Source organism: Kogia breviceps, chromosome 18 (assembly GCF_026419965.1).
Source record: "Kogia breviceps isolate mKogBre1 chromosome 18, mKogBre1 haplotype 1, whole genome shotgun sequence".
In the NCBI taxonomy this organism is placed as follows: Eukaryota; Metazoa; Chordata; class Mammalia; order Artiodactyla; family Physeteridae; genus Kogia; species Kogia breviceps.
Genome location: NC_081327.1, coordinates 5760498 through 5781775, shown reverse-complemented (window position 1 = coordinate 5781775; position 21278 = coordinate 5760498). Strand labels below are relative to the sequence as shown.

The following is a 21278-nucleotide window of genomic DNA, read 5'->3' as shown; positions in this document are numbered from 1 at the left end:
TGATTTTTCTCTTGACTGTGAGTCCCATTCTCTTCCTTTTTTGGATGTCTTGTAAGTTTCATTGTTTGTCAATTGCTGTGTCTTAAAAAACAGTGAAGGTTGAAGTACACTTTTAAAATTTATGTATTTTTTTCCTGCCATTACCCCAAGAGGAAGAAAGGAACACCATTTCCTCAGTTGTTTATCTAGAATGAGGGGCTGATCAGTTGATCCATTTAAGAGGGATTTTTTTCCAACTCATAATTTCCTTTCATTTAATTTTTAAAAATTGAGGTATAGTTGATTTACAATGTTGTGTTAGTTTCAGGTGTATAGCAAAGTAATTCAGATATATGTGTGTATATATATATATATATATATGTGTGTGTGTGTGTGTGTGTGTGTGTGTGTATGTATATATATATATATATATACATACACACACACACATATATACACACATATACACATTCTTTTTCAGATAATTTTCCATTTAGGTTATTACAAGATATTGAGTATAATTCCCTGTGCTGTACAGTAGGTCCTTGTTGGTTAACTGTTTTATACATAATAGCATGTATCTGTTAATCCCAAATTCCAAATTTATCCCTCCCCCCTTTTCCCCTTTAGTAACTGTAAGTTTGTTTTCTATGTCTGTGGATCTGTTTCTGTTTTGTAAATAAGTTCATTTGTATCATTTTTTTAGATTCCACATATAAACAATATCATATGATATTTGTCTTTGTCTGACTTGTTTCATTTAGTGCGATCATCTCTAGGTCCATCCATGTTGCTGCCGATGGCATTATTTCATTCTTTTTTATGGCCGAGTAATATTCCACTGTATATATGTACTACCTCTTCTTCATCCATTCACCTGTCGATGGACATTTAGGTTGCTTCCATGTCTTGGCTGTTGTGAACAGTGCTGCTATGAACATAGGGGTGCATGTATCTTTTCGTATAGTAGTTTTCTCTGGATGTGTGCCCAGGAGTGGGATTGCAGGATCATATGGTGATGCTGTCTGTAGTTTTTGAAGGACCCTCCATACTGTTCTCCATAGTGGCTGCACCAGTTTACATTCCCACCAACAAGTGTGGTCCATTGAAGAGTTGGGCTGCTTTGGGACATGGTTGCAACTTTAATCCCTCTACCTCCCTCTTGTGTCTCTGCCTCTGTCTGTCTGTCTGTCTGTCTGTCTCTGCCCTTGGCTGCTCTCTCTTCCCCATCCCCCTGTACATTCCTTTCAGCTAACCTGTCTCCCCCACCCCATCTCCCTCACCCCGGAAGCTCCTGGCGGAGGAGAAGGCCGCCGTCCTTCGGGCGGTGGAGGAACGCGAGCGGGTCGAGGCGGAGGGCCGGGAGCGCGAGGCCCGGGCGCTGTCACTGACGCGGGCGCTGGAGGAGGAGCAGGAGGCGCGGGAGGAGCTGGAACGGCAGAACCGGGCACTGCGGGCCGAGCTGGAGGCGCTGCTCAGCAGCAAGGATGACGTCGGCAAGAGCGTGAGCAGCCCCCCGTCCGGGGACACGCACGTGGCAGCAGCACGCACCCGGGACGCTGGGGGGCACGTACACACGCGTGTGCTCTCCCACACGGGGGGTGAAGGGGGCCGGCGTCCAAGTCCCGTGTTCGTGTACCAGAGGTACGTGTTCACGCACACACGCAGAACGTGAGGAGACTCTGCTAGGGAGCAGGCGCGTGCACACAGCACACACAGAAAGTAAGGAGAGCCTGTCATCAACGTGCCTGGTCACAGGCCCAGAGCACGAGGAGACTCGTCCAGCAAACATATATGTGCACTCACGGAACACGAGAGCTGCTTACAAAACATACATATTCACCTGTGTGTTCATGAAATGTGAGCCGAATCTTCCGTTAAGCACGCTTGCTCATGTGTACACACAGAGCGTGCGAACCACTCACCTTGTGTGTATGTGACTCAGAGAGAAAGAAAGGAAAAAGAAAATGAAGAAAGTTTCACACAACACACAGCCTGAGAAGCACTCCACAAACATGCGGACGTGCCCCCACGCACACACACAACACACACATATATGCACATACGCACGTATGCATACACACACCACATACATACATGTTGCAAACGCGCATTATACACGTACACATCGCATACACACACACACACACAAACACACACTGTGAAGACACCCCGCCTTGCCACCCCCCAGCTCCACTGAGCGCACAGGCTCCCCTACCAGGTCTCTGTCTTCCCCCAACTCATACATCCCTCCAGGGCCCGTGAGGGGGTCTCCCAGGCCAGTCCCCGCTCACCCAGCCAGTATCCAAGCCTCCCAGCCTTCTGAAAGGTCTGAGACACCCTCCGCACCATCCTTCTTTAATTTGCCCAATAGATATGTCTGTGGAGCATCAACCGGAACAGGCCCAGGGCCACAAGCCACCCTGGCTAACGACGGGAGGCACTGATGGAACGCGTGTTTAGTTGGGTCCCTAGGCAGACACAATCCCAGCATCCTTCCTTATTGCCAGGGGTGCGATGGCTGAGGGCTTTACTTTCTCCACCTGCTCTGGCATTAATCCAATGGAGCTCTTAGCCAGGCCTGGGAAGAACCCCCATCCCCATGACACACCCTTGGCCTGCAGCCCCAAGGATGATCCAGTTCATGCTCAAACTGCTAAGTCTGTCCTTTGGGAAAAGTGTTAAGTTACACATAGTGACTCCAAAGGCCTTGGTGGGAAGTAGGGTGTTGATGGGAGAAGTTTGAGTCCTTCGAGTCAACCAAGTTGGTTGGCAGGTGCCAGATAAAAGGGGGACCAGTTGGACCCTTCTAAGCACTGAGAGTAGATACTGTCACTGACCAGCATTTTCATGAGGGTCATCAGGCAGGGGTGATAGGCAGATACAGCCCCTGCCCTGTGGAGCTCACAGGCCAATGTGGGAGGTGGGCGTTGCCCAAAAAGACACAGAAGCACGTGGTAAAGGACCGCTGCGACTAGGGCTGAGTCAGAGAGCGACTCAATGCCAGGAGCATGGGTAACAGGGAGGCCCTGACAGGTCAGGGGATGCCTCTCTGAGGAGGTAACAATTCAGGAGAGGCCGTGGTGGGGGTGTCTTTGAGAATTCCTAAGCCCAGGTCTGCTTTCACGGGATATTCGGGGTTTTCATTTACACTTCCCGGAAAGGTCTGGAAAGCCCCACGCTGAGAAAAAAATAGTAGTCGCTAGTGGGTTGGTACATATCCCGGGGAGTCTGGCAGAAACCAACACTGCTAACTCTGGAGCTAGGCGCCTTCAACCCGTTTCCACGCGGGATTCCTGAAGATGAAGCCGCGACGAAGTGAGCTCACAAACCAATCCCCAAACCAGGAATTCCCTGGGGGTCCAGTGGTCAGGACTCTGAGCTTTCACTGTCAGGGCCCCGGTTCAACCCCCGGTCGGGGCACTAAGCTCGTGCAAGCTGCACAGGTCCCGGCCAAAAAAAAAGATCACAAAACCTACGAGGAAATAATCCACCATGAGTGAGAGCAGACCTAACAAACGCTGGAATTGGATTCTCAGGAGCTTCAGATAATAGGATTATGGTGCATAGGTTATTAATAAACTATGTCCCAGGGTGATCCAGAATGAGCCACATAGTAAGTAGGTGCTCAGGAAACGTCGAGCGCGTGAATGAATGAACGAATTAGAATGGGCACGTCCACTTGCTGCCTCCCCCTCATCTGTCAAAGCTCCCCTCGCCTCTAGCCTAGGATACATCTCAGGTCCTGGCCTCCTCACTCCTCGGTGCCCCAGGTGCCCCAGCGCTCACTCTCCCCCCGCCCCGCCAGGTGCACGAACTGGAGCGAGCCCGCCGGGTGGCCGAACAGGCAGCCAACGACCTGCGAACGCAAGTGACGGAGCTGGAGGATGAGCTGACGGGGGCTGAGGATGCGAAGCTGCGGCTAGAAGTGACCGTGCAGGCCCTCAAGGCGCAGCACGAGCGGGACCTGCAGGGCCGAGACGAGGCTGGTGAGGAGAGGCGGCGGCAGCTGGCCAAGCAGGTACAGGCAGGGCACCCGTCCAGCGGGGGATGCCCTGGGGCTTACAGGCCGCAAGAGAGGCCGGAATTCTCACCCACCCACCGGCTACTCGGTGTTGCTACCCAAGTCCCTCCTGCTAGCCATCGGGCCTCCTGTTCCCCAACCCACCCACCCACCCATCATGACCCATGAACCCACACGCACATCCTGTTGACCCATTCAGACACCCTCCATCCGCCAAAACCCTCCACCCAGCTACCACCCCATCTGCTGAGCCGCCCAGCCACCCATACACAGCCTCCCCAGCCACCAGCACTTCTGCATAACCAACTCTGCATCTGACTTCCCCTCCATGCACCCAATACCCGCTTCCAATCAACCTCCTCTCCCCAGCCCAGTCACTCCGCTATCTACCCCTCCAGACCCACAGCCTACCCAGGCTCTCATCCACTCATTCATTGGCCAGCTTATCTGCACCCCCACTTCATCCACGACCTTCCACCCGTATTCATTTACTCCTTCACTTGCTTCCTCATTCATTCCATCTCTCTCTCTCTCTCTCTCTCTGCACCATTCATTCATTCATTCATTCATTCAGTACTTATTCAGTGGAGGAATTTCCTATGGTCTGCAGTGGGCAAGGCTCTCCACTAGGTGATGTGTGCTGAGCCTGGGAGGGGTGGGTCAGCTCTGAGTGTCAGAGAGACCCCTCTGGGGCCATGTGGGCAGCAGACTGGAGCCGGGGGGGGACACTGGAGCTGGGAGGCCCCGAGAGAGAGAGGAAGACGTGATCCAAGGCTGGGGGGCGGGGGTGTCTCTGAGTGTTTTTTTGCTCTCGCCTGGCTCCACTGATCCAGCCATGGGCGCATCCAAAACTTTGTCCTGGGGGCACTGGGGAGCCGCAGGTGGGCCATGAGCAGGGGAGGGGCAGCGTCAGCTCTGACTGTAGAAGGACCCTTCTGGAGCCATCGGGAATGGGCTGGCGGGGAAAGATGGGAGCAGAGAGGAAGCTGGGGCAAGGGGGGAGGATGAGGCCTGAGCTGGGGCAGCGGGGTTGGAGAGGATGATGGGGTTCGGTGGTGGAGAGAGGCAAGGAGCAGGAGGAGGCCTGGGCCAGGGGCTGGAGGCCTGGGCCAGGGCCGGAGGGTAGACATCTATGTCACTAGCATGTAGAGGGAGCCTGGGCCTCCCGGCCCCTGAGCCCGCCCCTCCCGGCCTCCCCCGTCCCAGCTGAGGGATGCAGAGGTGGAACGCGATGAGGAACGCAAGCAGCGTGCTCTGGCCGTGGCCGCCCGCAAGAAGCTGGAGGCCGAGCTGGAGGAGCTGAAGGCCCAGAGCGTGGCCACCGGACAGGGCAAGGAGGAGGCGGTGAAGCAGCTTCGCAAGATGCAGGTAAGGGGTGGAGCTTAAGCTTCGGACAGGGGAGGGCCCCACCTCCCTCCGGCGCCCAAACCGGCTGGGGCCCCGCCCTCTCGATCCCAGGGGCTGCACCCAGCGTAGGCAACGGCTTTATAAACATCCATGCCCCAAAGGCTCATTGAGTTCTTTTTCTGTTTTTTATTTCCTTTATTTAAGATGCATCATGTTTAAGTGCAATTTCCTCATTGTATTTCATTTTTGAAGTGGAAATACCTTAGGGTTCCCCCCCAACCCCATTATGAAACTTATACATGGTTGTTTAAAAAGCATTTTTTTTGGATGATGATGTGTCAGGGTAGGTTCATCATTGATACCTACCATCAAGGTAGGTCCCACTCTGGTGGGGAATGTTAGTCATGGGGGAGACCGTGCATGTGGGAGGGGAGGGGCTGTGTGGGAAATCTCTGTACCTTCTGCCCCAAGCTGCTAGGAACCTAAAACTGCTCTTAAAAGTAAAGTCTATTTTTTGAATATAAATTTATTTATTTATTTGGCTGCATCGGGTCTTAGTTGCTGCGCCCGGGCTTCCTCTAGTTGCCACAAGCGGGGGCTGCTCTTCATTGCGGTGCGCGGGCTTCTCATTGCCGTGGCTTCTCTTGTTGGGGAGCACGGGCTCTAGGCGCGCGGGCTCTAGAGCACAGGCTCAGTAGTTGTGGCTCACGGGCTTAGTTGTTCCCCGGCATGTGGCATCTTCCCGGACCAGGGCTCGAACCCGTGTCCCCTGCATTGGCAGGCGGATTCTTATCATTGCACCACCAGGAAAGTCTCTATTTTTTTTTTTTTTTTTTAAGTATAGACCTGGCCTGTCCAGTACAGAGGGTACCAGGCCCGTGTGGCTACTGGGCATCTAAAATGTGGCAGGGGAAAAAAAAAAGGGGAATTCTCTGGCGGTCCAGTGGTTAGGACTCTGTTCTCACTGCTGAGGGCCCAGGTTCCATCTCTGGTCAGGGAACTAAGATCCCACAAGCTACCTGGCGAGGCCAAAAAAAAAAGGTGGGTGGTTCCAAAATCCAAGTTACATGCTAGATTCAGAAGACTTCATAAAGTAAAATATCTCAATAATTTTTACATTGATTATAAATGGAAATAATATTTTGGATATATTAGGCTACATAAAATATAGTATTCAAACTAGTTTTACCTATTTCCTTTTACCTTTTTAATGTAGTTACTAGAAAATGTTAAAGAACATATTTCCTTGCAGTGTATTTCTGCATTGGGCAGCACTGGTATATGTTTTTTTTTGTGTGTGTGTGGTACGCGGGCCTCTCACTGTTGCGGCCTCTCCCGTTGCGGAGCACAGGCTCCGGACGCGCAGGCGCAGCGGCCATGGCTCACGGGCCCAGCCGCTCCGCGGCACATGGGATCTTCCCGGACCAGGTCTCGAACCCGTGTCCCCTGAATCGGCAGGCGGATTCCCAACCACTGCGCCACCAGGGAAGCCCAGCACTGGTATATGAAGATTCCTCCCCAAAAGTAAAAATTATAAACCATGTCGTCACTGAGCAAAAACCCCTACACTGAAAACCTATTATTATCAAGCAGATAATAATCATATGAGTAACAGTGATGGTAGTTGCCCTTCTACTACCAAGCCTGCCCGCTGTCCTCACTGTATCAACAGTCACTCGCTACACCATTGTAAAGATATAGAGTGGGGATTTTTTTTTTAACGGCGGCGGACATTTCGTTTGTGTTTTATTTTTCTTTATTTTAAGCACCGTTGAGGAGAAAAACTCTTTTACCGGCATCCCTACGCACTCTTAATAATGTGACCAGGTAGCTTGGGACTTTCCTTAGCTGTCCAGTGGTTTCGACCGCGCGCTTCCACGGCAGGGGGCGCGGGTTCGGTCCCTGGTCTGCGAACTAAGATTCCGCATGCCACCTGGCACGGCCAGTCAGTCAATCATCAGTCACGTGGCCAGGAATCAAAGTGGCTAGAAGGGTGAACTCCAGGGCCAGACAGCCTGGGTTCAGGTCCTGGCTCTGAGCGCGTTGCTGAACCTCGCGGCGCTTCAGTTTCTCCATCTGTAAACTGGGGAGGAAAATAGTCCCCACCAACTGGAGTTGTGAGGATCAAAGGAGTCAGTGTGTCTGTAGAGTAGAGCCTGGCCCAAGGTAAGTGATCCGTGTTTCCCATCCCTATTATTACTGCAGAGCCCAAATATTATCCCCATTTTAGGCTTACTTTCATTTTGATATGCTTCTTTTTTAAAGAGGTGAGGCCCCCGAGATGGGAAGGGGCTGGCCCAAGGTCACACAGCCAGCGGCTGTGGGCGGGGTGCAGAAGCCCAGGTCCGCGGGGCTCTGCTTGCTCACGGGGAGCCCCCACAGGGCTGATGCGAGGGTAGGGGGCGTCCCCATGAGTCACGATCAGGCTGGGTCTGCTCACTCGCTCAATTCCTCCCAGGCCCAGATGAAGGAGCTGTGGCGGGAGGTGGAGGAGTCGCGCAGCTCCCGGGAGGAGATCTTTGCCCAGAACCGGGAGAGTGAGAAGCGCCTCAAGGGGCTGGAGGCGGAAGTGCTGCGGCTGCAGGAGGTGATGCCAGGATGAGCGGGGGTGGGGGGGGTGGGGGCGTGGCCTTGGGGGAAGGGAGGGTGGGCGGGGCCTGGGGGAAGAGCCCAGAGAGGGTCCTGAGCCGAAGCCACAAGGTCCTCTCTGGGGGGGTGTGGGGCATGGACTAGGGGGAGAATGGAGGCTGGGAGGCTGGGGAGGGAGGATGAAGCCTGAGCCAGGGCTGTGGGACGCAGAGGAGGGACCAGGGCAGAGTAAAAGGGCAGGACAGACAGGGCTATGGGTGGTAAGGGGGCAGAGGAGTCGAGGGGGTCTGGCCCGATGACCGGGGGAAACTGGAGGAGGAACTGGCTTGAAAGGAGAGAGTGGGCTCAGTGAGGAGGCCATGAGGGTGAGGGGCCTTGAGGGGCAGCAAGAGGTGGACACGGACCAGGGGCTCTGGAGACGGATTTAGGAGACATCTGCCTATGGACTGAAGTTCATTCCAAGGTTATCCAGGGGCAGCATGTTCAAGTGCAGTGAAAAAAAGGCCAAGAGACTTGAGGTGTGAGGGGCAGGGAGACCAGTGCCCAGGTAGCCTCCCCTCACCACAGCTGACCACCCCTTCTCTCGCTCATCACAGGAACTGGCCGCCTCAGACCGTGCCCGGCGGCAGGCCCAGCAGGAGCGGGACGAAATGGCAGATGAGGTGGCCAACGGCAGCCTTAGCAAGTGAGTGGCCCCTGGTAATGTGGGGCAGGGCACCCTCCTCTGGCCATCCTGCCCTCACCGCCCCCGTGCCTGTTCTCCCTAGGGCTGCCATTCTGGATGAGAAGCGTCAGCTGGAGGGGCGCCTGGGGCAAATGGAAGAGGAGCTGGAGGAGGAGCAGAGCAATGCAGAGCTGCTCAATGACCGCTACCGCAAGCTGCTTCTGCAGGTGAGCACAGCTGGGTCACCCACTGCCAGCCTGGGTCCTTGCTGACCTGGGACCATAACACCTTCAGTTCTCTTATTCAACAGATGTAGGAAAAGGGAATACTTGAGTTGGGTTTTGAAGGTTGAATAGGAGTTCTCAAGGTGGGGGGAGACATGGATGCATTCATTCACTTGTATTTCTGAAGCTTCTCAAAGGCTGGATTCAGGGGTAAATTATGTGGGGTCTCTATCCTGCAGAGTTCCCTGGGGAAACAGACAGGGAATTACACCATGACATTATAGACTGACGTGTGATAATATAAGTATCCAGGGCCCAGTAGCGAGAGGGAGAGAACTCTCTGCAAGAGAGAGGCATTTGCAAAAAGGGGCATTTGGCTGAGTTTTAAAGCATACATAGGAGCTAGGCAGACAGACAAAAGCATATTTCATTTGTTTATTTATTTATAAATATTTTATGAGGCTTCTGGAGGCCCATATCCTATTCTGGGTAGTGCTAGGGACCTAGAGATGGATCGTTCCAAGTCTCTGCCCTTTAGGACATCCTAGTCTGATGGAGGGAACAGCCTATCCCAATACAGAAATTCAAATGAAAATGGAGGAAGCACAAGACACTGTGAGAATGTAGAGGAGACTGGATCAGTATCCAGCCTGGAGGCTGGTGGCTATCAGGGAAGACTTCCTGATAGAGGTGAATCCTTAAGAGGTCTTGTAGGAAGTTAAGAGTTTGCCGAGCAGGCAATAGAGGGATGAGATTTCCAAAGAGAGACCTACATCTATATTATTTCATTCATTTTAAAAGACACATTTTGAGACCTCTCATGCTGGGGACTCAGAGAGGAGTAAGAACCCAGCTCAGCCCTTGGGGAGCCCCTAGACCAGTAGGAGAAGCAGTCATACACCATGATGATGCACTCCCATCTCACTCAGAGTAAAATCTCAGTCACCAACAAGGCCCCACACTCTGGTCCCTGGCTAATGCAAACCTTAGTTATCTCTAACCCTTTTTCCCCTAGTTCACTCTGCTTCAGCCACACCAGCCTCCTCACTATTCCCTGACTATGCCTAGTTTATTACTACCTCAGGACCTTTGCACTTGCTGTTTCCTCCTCTTGGAAAGCCCTTCTCCCAAACCATCACACATCTTACTCCCTCAAAACAGCCTTCCCTGACCACCCTGTGTGAAACAGCCACCCTCCCTCCCATAATTTCTGTCCATTCTCTCTGCTTTAGTCTCTTCGTATCACTTACCACTGCCTGGCATTCTATTATATATTTACTTATTTGTCTATGGTCCATCTTCCCAACAGAGTGTAAGCACCTTGAGCATAGGGCCTCTGTCTTAGTTTTAGTTCTTAGTTTTCACCTAAAACAGTACCGGGTGCTCATTATAAATGAAATAAATAGGCCAGTACATGCCTAGTGGAGAGCCCTTAGGATACTACAGTCATATAAAGAATGATGTGACTTAGCCCAGCCCACATCTTTGGCTATTGGTGAAAAGGGGAACCTTTTAAAAAAATCAAAATAAAACTTTTTTTAAAAAACCTATTTCCTATTTATTTATTTTATTTATTTATTTTTGGCTGCATTGGGTCTTCGCTGCTGCGCACAGGCTTTCTCTAGTTGCATCGAGTGGGGGCTACTCTTTGTCGTGGTGTGTGGTCTTCTCATTGCAGTGGCTTCTCTTGTTGTGGAGCACGGGCTGTAGGTGCGCAGGCTTCAGTAGCTGTGGCACGCGGGCTTAGTAGTTGTGGCACGTGGGCTTAGTTGCTCTGCGGCATGTGGAATCTTCCCGGACCAGGGATCGAACCTGTGTCCCCTGCATTGGCAGGCAGATTCTTAACCACTGCGGCAGCAGCGAAGTCCCCAAAATAAAACTTTTAAAAGACACAAAAAGGAATTCATAAGAAAATGGCAAATATTGAAGACAGGCAGAGAAGATCCAACATATGGATGATAGGAGCCCCCAAAGAAGAAAATCAAAGCAAGGGGTCAGAGCAAATAACCAGAAACCATAATGCAAGAAAACTTCTGAAGCAGAAAAGTTTGTAGCCACTGTGTACCTGAAGATATTGACCCATACTAACTCATACCATGACAGATTCTAATAAAAACTCTTGGACTTATAAGAGGGGGAAAAAATTCTTTAGCCATCCAGGAAAAAATGAACAAGTGATATATAAGAAAAAGAAAATTAGATTGCCATCAGATTTTTCACAGCGGGACTTTATGCTGGGAGAAAATGGAGGGATATAGTTATGATACTCAAAGAAAGAAAATGTGAGCCAAGGATTTTGTATCAAGCAAGACTTTCTTTTCTTTCTTTCTTTTTTTTTTTTTAATGTGCAGATATTTGGTTTTGTTTTTTTTTTTAATACAGTTGATTTACAATGTTGTGTTAGTTTCAGGTGTACAGCAAAGTGATTCAGTTATATATATGCATATATATTCTTTTTAAGATTATTTTCCATTACAGGATATTGAGTATAATTCCATGTGCAATACAGTAGGTCCTTGTTGGTTATCTATAAGATATAAGACTTACCTCCATGTACAAAGGACATAAACAAGTTGTCAGCGTGCAAGAACTCAGGGACTGTTATTCCCAGGAGCCCTTCCTGAAGACTCTAGGAGAGCAGCAGTCCTCAAAGTGTGGCCCTGAGACCAGCAGTATCAGCCTCACCTGGAAACTTGTTGGAAATGCAAGTTCTGGGGCCCCAACCAAGCGAATGAGGAACGAATGAATGAGGAATGCTGGAGGTGGGGAAACCCAGGAATCTGTGTTTTAACAAGCCCTCCAAGTGGTTCTGAGGCACGAGGAGTCAGAACCACTGCCCTGGAGATCCAGGTTCAGATGATCAGGGTCACTAGAGAGACATCAGCTCAAGAGAGTAATGAGCATACAGTCTGCCCATAGCTCTACAACTAAGTGAAGGCTGAAAAGGAGTAAGAAGGATAATTGGCTAAATGCTCAGTTATTTATAACACAACTATTTTTTAAATGGAGAGAATGGGCAAATATGCAAAAAAAAATTTATTACTATATTCAGTAATTATATTGGTAATAGTAATATTATGTGTATAATGTGGGATAAAGTAAATGATTAAGGATGGAATATTCTAATTCTGTCATCTCTACCTGTGTTCATAATCTGAGTATCATCAGCATGTGAGAACCAATATATAGATGTCATGGAGAACAGGCTGAGTTAAAAACAAACAAATAGGGAGTTCCCTGGTGGCCTAGTAGTTAGGATTCCAGACTTTCACTGCTGTGGCCCGAGTTCAGTCCCTGGTTGGGGAATTAAGATCCCACAGCTGCATGGCATGGCCAAAACAAAACAAAACAAAAACCCACAAAAGCCCACTAGTCCCAAATTTGACTTGGATGTATTCATGTGAACTTATGGGGTAATTTATATAGATCCATCCTATCTCTGTCCACCGAAAAGACCTCTACAATAACCAACCCAATAGCAATGAACATCCCTAGTATATAAATTGTGGTCTAGAAATACCATTTCTCCCACTAAAAGAAAATGGGGCTTTTTTTTTTCAAAAGAAATGGCTCATTCCAGATCTGAATCAGGAAATGAATCAGAGTAGCCTGGACCATCTTGTCATACCATGCCTTAGTCTGCTCAGGCTGCCGTAACAAAATACCATAAACTGGGCAGCTCCAATAAGAGAAATTTATTTCTCACAGTTCTAGAGATTGTGAAGTCCAAGATCATGGTGCCAGTAAGATAGGTTTCATTCTGAGGCCTCTTCTCCTGGCTTATATGTGGCTGTCATCTCATTGTGCACTCACTGGCCTTGACTTTTTGTGCATGTGGGGGTAGAGAGAGAGCAAGCTCTCTGGTATCTCCTTACAAGGGCACTAATGCTATCATAGGGGCCCCACCCTCACATTTCTCATCTAATCTTAATTACCTCCCAAAGGCCTCATCTCCAGGTACCATCACATGGGGATTAGGGCTTCAACATATGAATTTGGAGGGGACACAAACATTCAGTCCATAACACACCCTGGTTATCTCAAAAGCACTTAGAAGTCATCCTGGAAAGGCTCCCACTGGCCCCAAATGGAGCAACTTGAGCTTCAATAAGGATCAGAATTGCACTGCTTTAAATCCATCAAATCTGTTTAAATACACGAGTTCACAATGATATTTTTAAAAATACTAATTAGTCACTGTATTAATTTCCTGAGGCTACTGTAACGAATTGCCACAAACTGGGTGGCTTAAAGCAACAGTAACTTATTCTCTCACAGTTCTGGAAGCTAGAAGTCCAAAATCAAGGTGTTATCAGATTGATTCCTTCTGAGGGAGCATCTGTTCCGGGCCTCTCTCCCAGCTGCTGGTGGTTGCCAGCAATCCTTGGCTTGTAGAAGCATCAGCCCAGTCTCTGCCTCTGTCTTCACACGGCCTTCCGTGTGTCTTTATTTATGTGTCTGTGCCTCCTTCTTTTCTTGTAAGGACACCAGTCATATTGGATTTGGGGCCCACCCCAATCCGGTTTGACCTCATCTTCATTTAACAAATTACACCTTCAAAGACTGTCTTTCCAAATAAGGTCCCTTTCTGAGGTTCCAGATGGGCATGAGTTCTTGGTGGATGACTCTTCAACGTGGTAGAGTCACCTTCATAAAATGATATGGAACCATTTCATTACCTTGAAAACTCATAGAGAAAAGGAATTAATTCCCTGGACCAAGCTGCCTATTTGAAGGAAACTGAACAGAGAAGCATGCTGAATTAGACCGTGAATGTGTAATCAGGAAAATACAGATGCAGAGAAACTCTGTAGGTCAGACAGCCCAGATTCTTCAACAGATAAATTGTAAAGAAATAAAAGGGATGGAGTAGGGAACTGTAGATTAAAAGAGACTTAAAAGTCATATACAAATTTTTTTAAAGATTTTTTTTTATTTTTATTTTTTAAATTTTTATTTATTTTTATTTTTATTTGGCTGCATCAGGTCTTGGTTGAGGCCTGTGGGATCTTTCATTGCAGCGCGTGGGCTTCTCTCTAGTTGTGGCATGTAGGTTTTCTCTTCTCTAGTTGTGGTGCACAGGCTCCAGGGTGTGTGGGTTCTGTAGTTTGTGACACGCGGGCTCTCTAGTTGAGGCGCTCGAGCTCAGTAGTTGTGGTGCATGGGCTTAACTGCCCCGCGGCATGTGGGATCTTATTTCCCCAACGAGGGATCGAACCCATGTCCCCTGCATTGGAAGGTGGATTCTTTACCACTGGACTACCAGGGAAGTCCCTTAAAGATTTTTTTGATGTGGAACATTTTTAAAGTCTTTATTGAATTTGTTACAATATTGCTTATGTTTTATGTTTTGGTGTTTTGGCTGTGAGGCATGTGGGGTCTTAACTTCCTGACCAGGGATCAAACCCACACACCCTGCATTGGAAGGTGAAGTCTTAACCACTGGACCACTAGGGAAGTCCATACAAGTTTCTTTTTTTTTTTAACGGGCAGGATTCAACTATAGGATCTAGGGATGCATCTTTGAGTAATAAAACTCGAAAAAAGAGCAAGGAAGTGATAACCCCCAAAGTCAGGATGACATACTATTGGGGGGAAAAGGAAGAGGTTGTTATTAGAATGGGAGCATAAAGTTCTGTTTCTTGACCTGGGCAGGGGCGACAATGGTCTCTGCCTTTTATAAACCCATTAAGCCATGTATTTGATCCGTTTTTCACTTTTTCTATATCACGGTTTTATTTTCCAAAAGAGGTTTAAAAAAAAGCATATGCTAATCACCACGTCGATGTCTTCCTTTGAGGGTGAAATGAAGTAAAGTATGAATCAGACTGGATCTGACTAATTTCTGTGTCCCCGGCACAGGACCTCACTCAGACTACAAGCTGAATAAATAAACAGGCACTATTATTAGAGGTATGTTTACACATTCCCAGTGTAGTAGCTCCTGTTCATTGAGCCGGCATTTCTCAAAACGTTCCTGCATATCATTCGTTTCAAAACCACCTGAGACGCTTGTTGAAAATGCGGATTCGTGGACCCCATTCCAGACCTGCTGAATCAGAATCTCTGGAGCGGTGGGGACCCCACAGTCCACAGTTTATTAACAAGCTCCCCAGGTGAGCCTGGTGCGAACAAAAGTGTGATAACCCGTGGAATAGACTCATTCACAGTCAAAGGTAGAAGTTACAGCGTTTAAACAAGTTTGTGATAGTCTTGTGGGCTTATTAAAATAGCAGAAACCTATCTAAAAGGTTAAAACCCAGGGCTGGCACTGCCGTTGGCTGATAAGCCAATTGGAGAAAAATACATGCTACCGTTTGTTGAGTATTTAGTATATACCAGGTTCTGTGCTATTTATTTATTTATTTTGCGGTACGCGGGCCTCTCACTGTTGTGGCCTCTCCCGTTGCGGAGCCCAGGCTCCGGATGCGCAGACTCAGGGGCCATGGCTCACGGGCCCAGCCACTCCGCGGCACGTGGGATCCTCCCAGACCGGGGCACGAACCCGTGTCCCCCGCATCGGCAGGCGGACTCTCCACCACTGCGCCACCAGGGAAGCCCTGTGCTATTTACTTAACAATCATTAACTCACTTGGTTGTGGGAGGTGCCTGCATTTGCCTCCCACCTTCCCTCTGAGACTCCACCACGACAGCCCTGCCTCTCCCACGGCTGCAGGTGGAATCACTGACCACAGAGTTGTCAGCGGAGCGTGGTTTCTCAGCCAAGGCAGAGAGCGGGCGGCAGCAGTTGGAGCGGCAGGTCCAGGAGCTCCGGGGACGCCTGGGTGAGGAAGACGCTGGGGCCCGGGCCCGCCAGAAGATGATCATCGCTGCCCTTGAGTCTAAGCTGGCCCAGGCTGAGGAGCAGCTGGAGCAGGAGAGCAGGTAGGTGGGAGAGGAGGGCACAGCTGGAGGGCAATCCTCACATTCTGGTCAATGAGATGAAGGGGATCTGTGTTATAAGCACATGGTCTAGAAACATTCAAAAGGCATCATAATGTTAACGGTTGATGATTTCCTGTATCATTTAGTATGCTTTGTGCTTCAAGTAACTGCATTCCCACTATATAATTTAAACAGCAATGTAGCAGTTAGCTATAGCTGCATAACAAACCACCTTAAAATTTAAGTGGTTAAAACAACAATTTTTTATTATTGCTCATGAGTCTTTGGGATGGCTGGTAAGTTCTGCTGATCTGAGCTTGGTGGGCCTCACTCATGCATCTTTGCTCAGCTGAGAGTCAGCTAGATGGATTTGCTGATCTTGGCTGGGCTCTCGTATGTCTCCAGCCTGGCCTGGGACAACTAGGCTAAGTTGTCTCTGCTCCAGGCTGGCCCAGGATTGTTCACATGACAAAGTGAAGGTTCCAAGAGTGAGGGCTTCTTGAGGTCTAGATTTGGAACTGGTACAATGTCACTTCTGCCACATCCTGTTACTAAAACAAGTCATGTAGGGAATCCCCCGGTGGTCCAGTGGTTAGGGCTCCTCCGCACTTCCACTGCAGGGAGCATGGGTTTGATCCCTGTTCTGGGAACTAAGATCCTGCATGCCGCACATGGCACGGCCAAAAAAAAAAGCAAGTCATGTGGCTGGTTCAGATTTAAGGGAATGTCCCATCATGGCTGCCAAGCACTGCCCATTGCTAGGGGCCCCATCACATGGACTTCACCAAGGTGTGGATGAGCAGGGACCGTGGGGATGGGGGAAATTAAGGAGATGGGAGGGAAAGGATTGGAGGGGAGAGAGGAGGTAAGGATGGCTCCAGCTGTCTGACCTGCATATGTAGGCGGATCATGGGGGATTAAGAGGAGGAGCAGGTTTGGGAGAAGGCATTGAGCCCAGTGCAGGGTGTGCAGGGTCTGGGGATAGCTGAGGCTGGGGGCTGAACCAGGCTGGAGCTCAGGAGACAGATTTAGCAGACACCAGGCTGTTGATGGTTGTAGAAACCTGGGCACAGCTGAGCTTGTCCAGGGAAAGTGTGTGAGTGAGAAGGGGAGAAGACAACAGAGATGGTTGGAGATGGAGCTTTGGGCTTCCACACTGTTCCACAAACACAGAAAGCTAGAGAAAGAAATTGAGAGAGAATTCCAGGCCAGGTAGAGGGAAGGTCAGGTGGGAGATGAGTCCTGAACTGGGGGCTAGGGCTGTGAGGCTGAGGAGGGGACAAGACAGAGTCCAGGGGGCAATGGGACAGGGTTTGGTTACTAACAGGCTGGGGGTGGGGCAAAGGAGAGAGAGGGGTGAGGACAATGCCTGGTGGTCTGACTTAGGGACTGGTGGTCAGTGGGTCAGTCCCCTGAGAGGAGGAAGACTGGGGGCAGGGTGGTGGGGGAATACAGTTGAATATGAGAGACTGAGTGGGATATGGAAAACTGGTATAGACATGGAGACACTTTTAGGACCTTCAGGCATCTTACTAGAAGCTAAGGACTAGATTCCCTGGTGGGAGCCTGGGTGCCAGTGTCTGGCCTGAGTAGACTATGGGAGCCAGTTGTGGGTGGAAAAGAGGGCAGAGGCCGCTCTGAGAATACGTAGCCACTGTACAAGGCTTGGGGAACTGAGCCCCAGGTGAGCAGCTCTCCTGATTCTCCTGTTCATACCTCTCCATAGGGAACGCATCCTCTCTGGCAAACTGGTGCGCAGGGCTGAGAAGAGGCTTAAAGAGGTGGTGCTCCAGGTAGAGGAGGAGCGGAGGGTGGCTGACCAGCTCCGGGACCAGGTGAGCAGCTGATGTCATTGAGGTGCAGTGGGAGTGGTGGGGGGACCACTGACAGAGAAGTAGCACATGCCATTTCTGGAGGCAGTGACTTCCCATCACAAGAGAACGTGTGGGTGCTGGACTGGAACTGAGCGCAGACACCATCCTGGGGCTTGGTGCATCAGCAGAGAGCTGGAATCAGTGACTTTGTGATCCGTAAATTCTGGAATCCAGGAAAGGCCCTGGTGGGGACCTTAGACAGCCAGGGAGAGGGAAGAAGTTAAACCCTACCCAGAGGCTAGGCCACAGCTAAAATAACAACATCTGCTGTTTACTGAGTGCTTTCTACGAGCCAGGCACTATGCTAAAGACATAACATATAGTACACTTAATTCTTATCTGAGCTCTGTGAGTTAGATTAAACTATTATTTTCCCTCTAATTTTGGTGAGAGAACTGAGACAGAAAGGTGAATTAACTTGCTCACAATTATTTATTTAGTAAGAGACAGAGCCAGAGTTCACACTATAGCGCTCTGGCTGCAGAGTCTGTTTTCTTAATTATTTATTGAGCAGTTACTGTGTCCCAAGTACTGTGCTACCTGCTTTTTAAAAAATACATGCTTACATTCTCTCGTCAGCTCCATTTCACAGGCGAGAAAATGGAAGCTTTTAAAGGGGATATAATTTGCCCCAGAGTCACACAGTCAATAGAGAGAGCCTGGATCAGATCTTCTTGCCAGCTTCCACCCCAGGCTCAAACGTGACTGATTCTAGTTTCTGTGCCCTTAAAAGCTCAGCTGTGTTTTATTCACCATTCATCTCACAAAACAATTGTTGAGCACCCTCTATGTGCCAGGCCCTTTGCAAGGCATTGGAGATGTGGCTGTGAATGACACAGAGAAGGACTGTGCTCTCAAAGAGCTCACATTTTCAACATAGGAAAAGAAAGATACCATAAATCTATAAACAAGCAAAGATAATTATAAATTGTGACAGGGGCTATGAAGAAAAAAGAATGAAGAGAGAGGGGGACACAGAGGACTGGGAAATCCCCCGTAGATTGGGGGTGGGGTGTCAGCAAGACCTTTCTAAGGAAGTGACATTTGAATTGATACTGAAGGGTGAGAAAGAGCCAGGAAGAGGGAATAGCAGGTACAAAGACCCTGGGGTATGGAAATGAGCTTGGTGAGTTCCAAGCAAAAAAGCAGACCAGTATTGCTTGAGAGAAGAATGGGGTTGGGGGGTTGAATGATAAGAAATGAGGTCAGAGAGGAGTTGGCAGGAGGCAGATTATGTATGTCCCCTCCATGGAGAGAGACATGGCAGGGTCTGGGGAGGGTCTTAGTGAAGATGGTCTGATCAGTGTGTTTATTGGGGGCTGAGGGCCCTGCAGGGCCTGGAATGCCAGGCTGAGGGGCTGAGACCTTGTTGCAGGGGTACTGAGGAATCACGGAGGACTTTGAGCAGGGAAGGGGCAGGGTCAGCCCTGAGCATAGAAAGATCCCTCTGAGGCCGAGTGGGGGATGGCCTCACATTTGAATCTGAGGTGGAGGCTGGTGAGAGGATTTAGGAGAAAAGAACAAAGCATGAATAGATGGCAGGGCACAGGACAGAGTCAGGATGTAGGAGGGATGAGCTGTGGGGAGCTCTGGGTGAGGGTAGTACCCAGAGAAATGACCTGGCCCCCCTGCTCACGCCAAGCTGGAGAAGGGGAACCTTCGAGTGAAGCAGCTGAAGCGGCAGCTGGAGGAGGCCGAGGAGGAGGCGTCCCGGGCCCAGGCCGTCCGCCGGAGGCTGCAACACGAGCTGGAGGACGTCACAGAGGCCTCCGAGTCCATGAACCGGGAGCTGAACACGCTGAGGAACCGGCTTCGGTAAGGCCACCCCTCACATGCGCACCCTCGCTCCATAAACCCCAGTATCCCGCTGTCCCGTCATCTCTCTGTGCCCCCCTCCCCATTTTATTCTGTCTCTCCATATCTCCCTATCTCACTTTTCTCTCTGCCCCCTGGTCTCTCCTCCCCGCAGACGCGGCCCCCTCACCTTCACCACCCGCTCAGTGCGCCAGGTCTTCCGACTGGAGGAGGGCGTGGTGTCCGACGAGGAGGCAGCGGCGGAGGAGGCGGAGCCGGGGTCTGGGCCACTAACTGCGGAGCCGGAAGGGTCCACTGCGGCCCCACCGCAGTGACCCTACCCTGCCTGCAGCCACCGGGCCCTCCCTCCTTGGCCCCCTTGGTGCCTGTCCCACGAACAACCCTCTGGCTTCTTGCACTTTGGAAATGGTGCCACTCTCTGGCATGACAGCACTTATCAACCCCACGGGGGGGGGGGCGGGGGGGTCGCCTGAGACTTCCCGTGAACCCCTAAACACAGGAGCGGGCAAGCAGGGAGGAAAGGACTGGGGCTCTCTCGCTTGGGAGAAATTCGGGTGTAGTTGGCAAGCTGGGGTCCCATCCAGCTCCAAATCCTTCCTTCAGTTATGAGTGATCTGTATTAAGAAGGGAGCATGGCTCCCCTGCCCTCCTCAGCCAGGGCTTCCCACGCCCCTTCCCTCTCCCTCTCTCTCCTCCCCCTCCCCCTTAAGTCTCCCCCTTACGTCTCTCCCTTACCCCTCCCGCTCCCGCTTTCCCTCTCTCTCCCTGTCTTTCTCCACTTAGCCACTGACCCCAGAACTTCTGAGCAACAGCACCCTGAGCCCAAGGCCACCACCATCTTGACCCTTGCAGAGGGGCAAGATTAGGGGACCTCCCTCATTCCCCCTCCCCCCATGCTCCCTTCTGGTTGCTCTTGTGTGATCACGTTTCAGTTGGAGTTTCCCATGGGAATTGGAGGAGGCCCCCATCCCCTCCCAGACTCCAGACTCTGGCAGAAATAAACTCCAACCCCGACTGGACCCCTCGGGGGCTGTATATGTTCCTGCAGGGGTAGGGGGACAGGATGGGCAAGGGGCAGTGGGTGGAGGGGGGCAGTCTGCTGGTTCTAATCCAACTGGCCAGTGTCGGGGGACCTCACGTGTACCCAGCATTTAAGTGAAAGAACTCATTTTCCTCTCACCCAGCCTTCCTCCAAAGTATCCCGTGCGTTATACAGATGGGAAACTGAGGCTCAGTGCTCTAGGGTCCCTTGTCCTAGTCTCTCCGTCAGCAAGTGGCAGAAGGGGTGCTGCACTCTAGTTGACCCTCAAGAGTCTTTGCAAAGCAATGATAGTAGTGACTGTTGAGCTTTTTGCTGAGTACTATTTGTTTAGCTGAGCTAAACTTGGGACATTAGTCTCAACCCTCAGCACAACCCTTAGAAGCAGGGATTTCATTGCCTTCCAGTGTCTAGAAGTGTCTGGCACGTAGTTGGCCTTAGTATGTTTGCTGAATTAATAGATCACCCCCGCTCGCCCTTTTAGAGTGGTGGAAACAAGCCCAGAGAAGTTGAGAGACTTGCCCAAGGACACACAGCTAATAAGAAATTGAACCTAGTCTGGCTTCAGAGTGGGTAGCTCCTGAGCCCACACTCCTTTTCTGGGGACTAGTCACCGGCACATGACCCAGGAGCTCACATGGCCCAGGTGCCCTCACAGACTTTCCAGTTAGGGGTGCGGATCCCCATTTTTACCATCAGGGAAACTGAAGCAGGTACTTGCCCCCGCCAGAATCACAAGGTGAGAGCCGGCGATGAGGGGGATGTCTGGACCCTCAAAGTGCAGGCCCTTGCCATCTCAATACGACCCTGCGCTTCTGTCCCAACCTTCTGTCTGCCC

At 50.4% G+C, this 21278-nt stretch overlaps 1 protein-coding gene across 8 annotated transcripts in view; it reads left to right on the top strand.

The window, feature by feature from the left end:
• Positions 1 to 20420, top strand: part of MYH14 (myosin heavy chain 14) — a 93146-nt gene extending 72726 nt beyond the window's left edge. For all 8 annotated transcript variants that reach the window (XM_059044029.2, XM_067018759.1, XM_059044028.2 and 5 more), the window contains 10 exons: positions 1271 to 1483; positions 3788 to 4000; positions 5210 to 5371; positions 7809 to 7937; positions 8536 to 8624; positions 8707 to 8830; positions 15504 to 15712; positions 17439 to 17547; positions 19229 to 19401; positions 19556 to 20420. In XM_059044029.2, coding sequence (XP_058900012.1) covers positions 1271 to 1483; positions 3788 to 4000; positions 5210 to 5371; positions 7809 to 7937; positions 8536 to 8624; positions 8707 to 8830; positions 15504 to 15712; positions 17439 to 17547; positions 19229 to 19401; positions 19556 to 19715 — 1581 coding nt within the window. In that variant the 3' untranslated portion in view covers positions 19716 to 20420. The remainder of the gene's footprint in view (positions 1 to 1270; positions 1484 to 3787; positions 4001 to 5209; positions 5372 to 7808; positions 7938 to 8535; positions 8625 to 8706; positions 8831 to 15503; positions 15713 to 17438; positions 17548 to 19228; positions 19402 to 19555) is intronic.
• Positions 20421 to 21278: the final 858 nt, after the last annotated feature.